Source organism: Lutjanus erythropterus, chromosome 20 (genome assembly GCF_056507025.1).
Source record: "Lutjanus erythropterus isolate fLutEry1 chromosome 20, fLutEry1.hap2, whole genome shotgun sequence".
Taxonomy (NCBI): Eukaryota; Metazoa; Chordata; class Actinopteri; order Lutjaniformes; family Lutjanidae; genus Lutjanus; species Lutjanus erythropterus.
The window spans coordinates 35,220,528-35,230,000 of NC_139336.1; the positions used below are offsets into that span (position 1 = coordinate 35,220,528).

Sequence of the window (9,473 nt, forward strand, 5' to 3'; positions counted from 1 at the left end):
GATAACTTTGATTAACTTGCCGTCTAAAAACCGAGTCGAGCTCAAACAGTGTAAAGAACGTTCTGTTGCCTCAAAGGAAGGAACCACAACATGACTCACTTAAACTGCTGCTTCGTTTTATTTCAGCTTCTTCACACACAGAGTTTTTAGCAGCACTTTCACTCAGTCAGCCTCATCAAACATTTCAAATTAAAATACGTTTCTGTTTCTGGTCACATATTTCTTTATGACGTCACTGAAAGTTTAGCTTGATTTATCATGTCAGATTATATTTTTCCCTCCTGATATCTGATATAGAGTCTCAGGTCGGTTCATCATCCTGTTGACCAGTATGACCAGTACAGACTCGTTTATCTGGCAGCGGCGTTCTGGACGAGCTGCAGGCGTCTGGTTGATTTTTCACTCAGACCTGTGAAGACGCCGTTACAAAAGTCCAGCCTGCTGAAAATGAAGGCATGAACAAGTTTTTCTGTATCTTCTTCAGACAGAAGTCCTTTAATTGTTGACATGTTTTTAAGGTGGTAGTGGCTGATTCAGTCTTTGTCTTCACGTGACTGTTGAAGTCCAGAACGACGCCAAGATTTCTGGCTTGATTTGTAGATTTTAGCGTCGTGGATGGATGAATAGTTTCTAAACTGTTTGAGTAGTGTTTCCTGTGAAATGATTACAGTTAAAGGTGATTCTCTCTGTCACATTAAGAGCAGTGCAGGTTCAGATCAGGTGAGAGCTGAGTTTGTTCTGAGCTTCGTTAAGATGCTGGACATATGGAAGCAGCTGTATCTGAAAAACAAGTGACTGCTGAGGTGATTATTCTGGTTTATGTTGAGGAAAATAGCACATAAAGTTTGATGAAGCACAGAAATAGTTCCCAGTGTCAGTAGATGAAAGTGTGGTGAAGCTGCTTCTAACAAGAAAATTCATTTTACAGTCATGAGGCTGAGTCCCGTGACGACGAGGCACAGAACCTCCAGCAGCACTGCTGGGAACTCTGGTCTGTCCCACTGCTCGCTCAGCTCTCTCAGACTGTCATTGGTGGAACAGAGGAGCTCGGCCGCCCAGCGGAGCTCCCCTTCCTCCTGCAGGGGGAGGGGCAGAGACTCTGGGAGTTTGGCCTGGCCGTCCTCCTTCAGACCGCTCACCTGGAGAACACAGACACACACAGATGTTCCTGAATGTTGCTGTAATGAGATCTTTACAGTAACAGCTGTAGATGTTGGTGAGTGAATGGACCAACCAGCTGGTTCAGGACTCTCAGTGTATCGGGACTGCAGGCGGTCAGGAGTGCAGGAGCGCCGTCTGGTAGAGCTGCACGACAAAAGAAACCCAACCATCGTGAATCCTTCAGCTGTGGACGTGAGTGAAACTGAAAAATGAAGTCCGATTAAAAGGTCTTAACATTTCTTTGGACTCATCAATATGGAACTGATTGTCAAAGTCCAACGCTCATCCAGAGACACTGTTGGACGTAAACTCTGTGCACTGCACACACAGAACAACACACAATGAAACATGACAATGAAATGTTCTTCTGGATGGTTCTACAGACTGATGATGTCATGATGTTGACATGTAGTTCTACCACACTTCTTCATGGAAAAAATAGGTCGCTACTGAAAATGCTGCTTGATTTTCAAACACCTTTGCTACCCCTAATGACACTGGGAAATGTAGTCGAAGCCCACAGGGTAGAGCTGAGATGACTCACTGTCCATCGCGTTAACCAGCGTGTGGACGGCGTCCTCCTGAGAAGAGGAAGCGTTGGAGGCTTTGAGAAGGTCCATGAATGAAGAGACAGCCGGAGACTGTGGACAGTCACACTCTTTGGTACCGAACTGATCCAACTGAAGGGACAGAGGGACATCAGAGCTGTGTCACACATGGGTCACATGGACCATGAGACATGATGAATTTCAATCACTGGACTGCAGCCAGTTTTCAATCCTGGCAGGTAAAAACAGTTTTCTTTGTAAAATATCTTTCTTTATCTGTCCATTACTGAGAATGAAAGAATCAGCTGGAGTGTAAACAGGAGGGATTTATCTCGCTCCAGTCTTCCTGTTACTGCAGAAGGAAATCCACCTAAAAACTGCAGTCTGATTCCTTTAAAACAGAGAGAACACAAGGAGTGCAGTTTGAAAAATTCTCAGCATCAGTGTAAATGATCTGGACTTAATGGTCCAATAGACGTAAAAGTAACGAGGAGTCTGTAGCTAAACAATGATTTTCTGTCTTCAGTAACTGATGGAGATGAGAGACGTGGACTTTTAAAACCTGGAGGACCACAAACAGTCTTCATGCAGGTTTTCATTCTGACTGACCAGCAGAGTGAGAGCGTTCCTGTCGTCCAGAAGCCGGCGGAGAGTTTTCAGCAGATCCTGACGGGTCGACTCAGGAAGATCTGCCAGAGGCTTCAGAAGAACTTCTTTCATCTTGATCTCTGCAGGAAACAGACAGCAACAACAACAACAACCAGTTCTGATGTGAGTAAAGCTTCATCTGAGTCTCAACAGGACGGGACGGGACGGGACGGGACAGGAGACGACAGGACACGACACGACACGACACGACACGACACGACACGACACGACACGACAGGACAGGAGACGACAGGACGGGACAGGAGACGACACGACATGACACGACACGACACGACACGACACGACAGGACAGGACAGGACAGGAGACGACACGACATGACACGACACGACACGACACGACACGACAGGAGACGACAGGACAGGACAGGACGGGACGGGACGGGACGGGACGGGACAGGACGGGACGGGACGGGACGGGACGGGACGGGACGGGACAGGACAGGACAGGACAGGACGGGACGGGACGGGACGGGACGGGACGGGACAGGACGGGACAGGACAGGACAGGACAGGAGACGACACGACATGACACGACACGACACGACACGACACGACAGGACAGGACAGGACAGGAGACGACACGACATGACACGACACGACACGACACGACACGACAGGACAGGACAGGACAGGAGACGACACGACATGACACGACACGACACGACACGACACGACAGGAGACGACAGGACAGGACGGGACGGGACGGGACGGGACGGGACAGGACAGGACAGGACGGGACGGGACGGGACGGGACGGGACGGGACGGGACAGGACGGGACAGGACAGGACAGGACAGGAGACGACACGACACGACACGACACGACACGACGGGACGGGACAGGACGGGACGGGACGGGACGGGACAGGAGACGACAGGACACGACGGGACAGGACAGGAGACGACAGGACACGACAGGACAGGACAGGACAGGACAGGACAGGACAGGACGGGACAGGACAGGACAGGAGACGACAGGACAGGACAGGAGACGACACGACACGACACGACACGACAGGACGGGACAGGACGGGACGGGACGGGACGGGACAGGAGACGACAGGACACGACGGGACAGGACAGGAGACGACAGGACACGACAGGACAGGACAGGACACGACAGGACAGGACAGGACGGGACAGGACAGGACAGGAGACGACAGGACAGGACAGGAGACGACACGACACGACACGACAGGACGGGACAGGACGGGACGGGACGGGACGGGACAGGAGACGACAGGACACGACGGGACAGGACAGGAGACGACAGGACACGACAGGACAGGACAGGACACGACAGGACAGGACAGGACGGGACAGGACAGGACAGGAGACGACAGGACAGGACAGGAGACGACACGACACGACACGACAGGACGGGACAGGACGGGACGGGACGGGACGGGACAGGAGACGACAGGACACGACGGGACAGGACAGGAGACGACAGGACACGACAGGACAGGACAGGACGGGACGGGACAGGACAGGACAGGACAGGAGACGACAGGACGGGACAGGACAGGACACGACAGGACAGGACAGGACGGGACGGGACGGGACAGGACACGACGGGACAGGACAGGAGACGACAGGACAGGACAGGACAGGACAGGACGGGACAGGACAGGAGACGACACGACACGACAGGAGACGACAGGACACGACAGGACAGGACAGGACAGGACAGGACAGGACACGACAGGACACGACAGGACAGGACAGGACAGGACAGGACACGACAGGACAGGAGACGACAGGACAGGAGACGACAGGAGACGACAGGACAGGACAGGACAGGACACGACAGGACAGGACAGGACAGGAGACGACAGGAGACGACAGGACACGACAGGACAGGAGACGACACGACACGACACGACAGGACAGGACAGGACAGGACAGGACAGGACGGGACGGGACAGGACGGGACAGGACAGGAGACGACACGACAGGACAGGAGACGACAGGACAGGACGGGACAGGACAGGACAGGACAGGAGACGACACGACACGACACGACACGACACGACGGGACGGGACGGGACGGGACGGGACGGGACAGGACAGGACAGGACAGGACAGGACAGGACAGGACACGACAGGACAGGACAGGACACGACACGACACGACACGACACGACAGGACAGGACAGGACACGACACGACAGGACAGGACAGGACAGGAGACGACAGGACAGGACACGACACGACACGACACGACACGACAGGAGACGACAGGACAGGACAGGACAGGACAGGACAGGACAGGACAGGAGACGACACGACACGACACGACAGGACAGGACAGGACAGGACAGGAGACGACAGGACACGACACGACGGGACGGGACGGGACACGACAGGACAGGAGACGTCAGGAGACGACAGGAGACGACAGGACAGGACACGACAGGACAGGACAGGAGACGACAGGAGACGACAGGAGACGACAGGACAGGACAGGAGACGACAGGACAGGACAGGACAGGACAGGAGACGACACGACAGGACAGGACAGGACAGGACAGGAGACGACAGGACAGGACAGGACAGGACAGGAGACGACACGACAGGACAGGACAGGACAGGAGACGACAGGACAGGACAGGACAGGACAGGACAGGACGGGACAGGACACGACATGACAGGACAGGACAGGACAGGACAGGAAACGACAGGACAGGACAGGACAGGACAGGAGACGACACGACAGGACAGGACAGGACAGGAGACGACAGGACAGGACAGGACAGGACGGGACAGGACACGACAGGACAGGACAGGACAGGAAACGACAGGACAGGACAGGACGGGACAGGACGGGACAGGACACGACAGGACAGGACAGGACAGGACAGGACAGGACAGGACAGGAAACGACAGGACAGGACGGGACAGGACAGGACAGGACAGGACACGACACGACACGACAGGACAGGACAGGACAGGACAGGACAGGAGACGACAGGACAGGACACGACAGGATGAAGCTCAGTGGAATGATGCTAAAAAACAAAAACACACCTGTCTTCACTTGTTGGAGCGAATCAGAGGAGTCCTCGCCGTCTGAACTGATGTTCCACCATCCTTCAGAGGTTTGGACGGTTCACAGTGATGAAGAACAACATCGTCATCATCGTCGGTGTGAAGGTAAAGACAGAGACGAACAGTAATGAACAGAAGTCAGTTTTTAATTTCACAGTGAAATAATTCCAAATGTGGATAGAAAGTAAAGTAAGACAGAATATAGAGACATACCTACATTATACTGTCTCACTTTCCTGGTTCTTGGTGGGATTCCTGGACAAGTGAAGAAGACGTTATGGACGCAGCCTCACTATTTTTAATTTATTCAAAATATAAAACCTACATTTGATTCATTTGTTTATATAATTTTACCTTTGATCATTTATCTTTGAGCCTATTTTAAAAATCAGTTTCCATATGAGATCAATAAATGAAATCGTTGGTTGACATTTAAAAATATTGATCTCATTATTTGTTGTGTATTGATCTGAAAACAAATCCATTTTTGGTTTATTCATGTTCACTCAGTTTTACAAAATCAGCTCGTTTAAACTCGCCTCATCTGAATGAGAAGCTTTAAGGCTTTTTCACTCCAACACAGATAAACAGAACCAGAACCAGAACCAGAACCACGATACAAAGATTTCAGAGGTGAAATTAGACGCTGGGGGAGTTTTTCCCTTTTATCATAAAGAATGGAGTTCAGTGAAAGAAAAAATAGAATAGCTAATATGGAAAACCATAGCAGTTATTGAAATTAGTTTTATCTTGTTATTTATCTTTTCTCTTTTATTTCACTGACTCAAAAAAAAAAAAAAAAAAAAAAAACTACCACTGAGATGAGGATTCAGCTGATTCAGTTTCAGGGGCGGCCCTGGATACAGATCACCTGAGGACACCAGGTAGAGACGGAGTAACAGAGACAGTGCTGGATCTCACCCAGGGTCCCGTCCTCGGTCTGTATCTGCACGAGGCCGTAAGCGAAGGTGGAGTCTTTGGGGACGGTGAAGGTCGTCTCTTCATTCTTCTTGCCCTGAAGAAACAAACGCAGCATCAGATCAGACACTCAGGACACATTTCAACTTCAAGTGTCTCGTATCACGATAGAATCCTGATGAGATTTAATCAGAGTCAGGGACGGACACTCAGGACCAACATGGACAGGTTAGTTGTAGTCCAGTCCAGAAGGGGACGGTGTTGCACCAGAAGCTGTTTAGTAACTGACACGAACACTTGAAGAAGAAGCCGAGTTACAACAAGAACAGTTCAGCAATGAGTTGATGACAACAGTCTATAAATTAACACTCAGATCATATCGATGAACTACAAGTGAGGTGGAAGTTTGAGTTTTTTACCGTCTCTCATCCACACCGTTTCCTCCCTCACTCAGATCATTCAGTGCTTTAACTGATCTGGGATCTGAATCAGTCTGTATCTTTTTGAAATCTGATGTCTGTCTGATCCAGATGCATGAAGTGACCCAGAGTCTGTGGAGTCACATGTTGTGTCAGTAATTCTCATGTTATGGCAGAGAGTCAAACGCTCACCGTCACTGACAGAGCAGCCAAAATCTTAAACGCAGCAGAGAAACGTCCCTCCGTTTGAACTTTTTCACAAAACGTGACCGGGGCAGTGTTGTAGACTGTCTGATAAACAAAAGTCAGCTTCTCTGTCTCCTTCACTCTAAGCAGGTCCAGGACCTTCTTCTTTATCTTCCTGACAAGAGAAGAACAACACACAGGTGGAAGGTAGATGGGGATTTCTTCATTTTATGGAAAACTGATCATATTCAATAAAACCTGAAAATATGGGATGGAAGACAAACAATATTAGATAAAAATTTTAGAAATATGAAATTAAATATATATAAGACAACAACCTCTTTTGTTTCAAAGTAGCATACAGGTCACACGCAGCTGTGAGGTTTTTAAATGAGTATTTATAAAATACATTTAGAAAAAAACAGAATTATTTTGATCATTATTAGAACAAAGAAAAATGTTTCAGCTCAGGCAGAACGAAGCAGAGGCTGAACAGGCCTGTTGTCCCTGCAGGTCACACAGCAGCCTCAGTGGACACTGAGAAGACATGAGACAGGCAGTCAGACACTTCATGTTGCCTACAGACTGTGAGGTTTCAGTCTTATCGGTTTCTTGCAGACACACTGTGCAACACGGAGCTGATGAACAGTCTGATGCGTTCAATGATCCCAGCTGTCGTCCTCTCAGGGCTCCTGACCTCACTGTGATCTGTCGTCGTACCTGACTCACTGTCCACGTCGCTGTCAGTCTCTGACTCAGGTGTGTCACTGTTCAGTATATTTGGGTTGTATGACAGTGTTCAACTTCCTGTCAACATCCACTTCTCAAGGAGAAGTAGATGCTCAAATGGGAGTGTCCCTGTTTGCTCGCTCTCTCTCTCTCTCTCTCTCTCTCTGGTCCTCCTCCCTCTGCCTGCTGCACACCTGAGTGCAATCAGCCTTCAGGTAAGGAGAGGAGGAGGGGATAAGAGTGACAGGGAGTGTAGAGACGACGCGGCACGTGGCACAGACACCTGCACAGGTAGTGAGGAGCTTTTTCCTTCCTCCTTGTTTTTCCTTCCTCCTTGTTTTTCCTTCCTCCTTGTTTTTCTTTCCTCCTTGTTTTTCCTTCCTCCTTGTTTTTCTTTCCTCCTTGTTTTTCTTTCCTCCTTGTTTTTCTTTCCTCCTTGTTTTTCTTTCCTCCTTGTTTTTCTTTCCTCCTTGTTTTTCTTTCCTCCATGCTTGTTTAGGTGCTGGGCTTTAATTTGTTGTGTGAGTTCCGTTATTCGTCTTTTTTATTTTCAGTAGTTTAGGGGCAGATGCTGGGAGCGACGGACCACTGCCCAGCGTCTGCCCCCCGGGGTCTCCAACCCTACTTTGTTTCCCCTTTAGTTTGTTTGTGCTTTGGGTTCAGGGGGAGAGAGAGGGGGAGGGGGAGGGAGAGAGAGGGGGAGAGGGAGAGAGGGAGGTGGAGGGAGAGAGGGAGGGGGAGGGAGAGAGAGGGGGAGGGGGAGGGAGAGAGGGAGGGGGAGGGGGAGGGGGAGAGAGGGGGGGAGGGAGAGAGGGAGGTGGAGGGAGAGAGGGAGGGGGAGGGAGAGAGGGAGGGGGAGGGGGAGGGGGAGAGAGGGGGGGAGGGAGAGAGGGAGGGGGAGAGGGAGGGGGAGAGGGAGGGGGAGGGAGAGAGGGAGAGAGGGAGGGGAGGGAGAGAGGGAGGGGGAGGGAGAGAGGGAGGGGGAGAATCAATGGACACTTCTGTGGTGTGTGATTTATTTTTTACTCCGAGTCTGATTTGTGTTTTTTTAAATACTTCATTGCTGTTTTACTGTAAGTGATGATGAAGAGGACAGTCTCTCCTCTTCATCTCCTCAGTGTTTGTCAGTTTAATCTTTTCATAAAACACAGCTGGTTCTGTTTTACATTTTAAATCTGAAGCCTGCAGTGAACCAGAGAAGCTACAGTTGACTTTTCTGTTGAAGTTCTCAGTGTGTTTTGGTCTTAATGTTAAATTGATCAGATCAATATGTTCATCTGAACCTGATGGACTGATGGGTTTGTAATATTATTAAATGAACATATGATGCCATTGAGGGTTTGCATGATTAAAGTGTGTGATATAAAAAGCAAACATTTTCAAATGTAACTCCACCTGGATGTGAGAGATGAAATATTCTCGTTTTCCTTTGTTATTGTTAAAAATATTTAAAATCTTATTTATTTTGAGGACAGAGTTGTTGCAGTCTGGCTGTTCAAATTCATATTTCTGAATAAAACAAAGTCAGTTGAATAAATGTTAATCCTGTTTGACTCCCTGCTCTTTATTAAACCTGATCTGGACATGTACGCTCCTTTTATTATGAAAGGTTTCGTTTTCCTGTCACCACTCCAGGACAGAGCCAAACAAAAGTATTGTTTCTATTTCTGATGTTTCAATAGAAATGTAAATAAAGTAGAGAACATAGAAACCTTTTCAGCCTGCAGTCTTTCTATCAGACACAAAGGGAGACATACTTATCAGTGCAGCTCTTTCTCAGTTTTTCGATGTCCA

The 9,473-nt window shown here is 49.4% G+C and overlaps 2 protein-coding genes across 2 annotated transcripts in view; both read right to left on the minus strand.

Moving 5' to 3' along the window:
* Positions 1-711: 711 nt before the first annotated feature.
* On the minus strand, positions 712-2,257 carry LOC146308878 (uncharacterized). The gene is made up of 4 exons (XM_084746676.1): positions 1,706-2,257; positions 1,235-1,305; positions 927-1,139; positions 712-780 (listed from the first exon to the last, which is right to left on the minus strand). Exons 1-4 carry the CDS (start codon positions 1,779-1,781, stop codon positions 712-714), a joined length of 429 nt encoding a protein of 142 aa, XP_084602802.1. The 5' UTR covers positions 1,782-2,257.
* A 7-nt stretch (positions 2,258-2,264) lies between these two features.
* Positions 2,265-9,473, minus strand: part of LOC146308879 (gasdermin-E-like) — a 15,169-nt gene continuing 7,960 nt past the window's right edge. The window contains exons 4-9 of the mRNA XM_084746677.1: positions 9,437-9,473; positions 6,957-7,125; positions 6,349-6,442; positions 5,641-5,682; positions 5,407-5,469; positions 2,265-2,437 (exon numbers count right to left, since the gene is read on the minus strand). The exon at positions 9,437-9,473 is cut by the window's right edge and continues 174 nt beyond it. Coding sequence (XP_084602803.1) covers positions 2,265-2,437; positions 5,407-5,469; positions 5,641-5,682; positions 6,349-6,442; positions 6,957-7,125; positions 9,437-9,473 — 578 coding nt within the window. The remainder of the gene's footprint in view (positions 2,438-5,406; positions 5,470-5,640; positions 5,683-6,348; positions 6,443-6,956; positions 7,126-9,436) is intronic.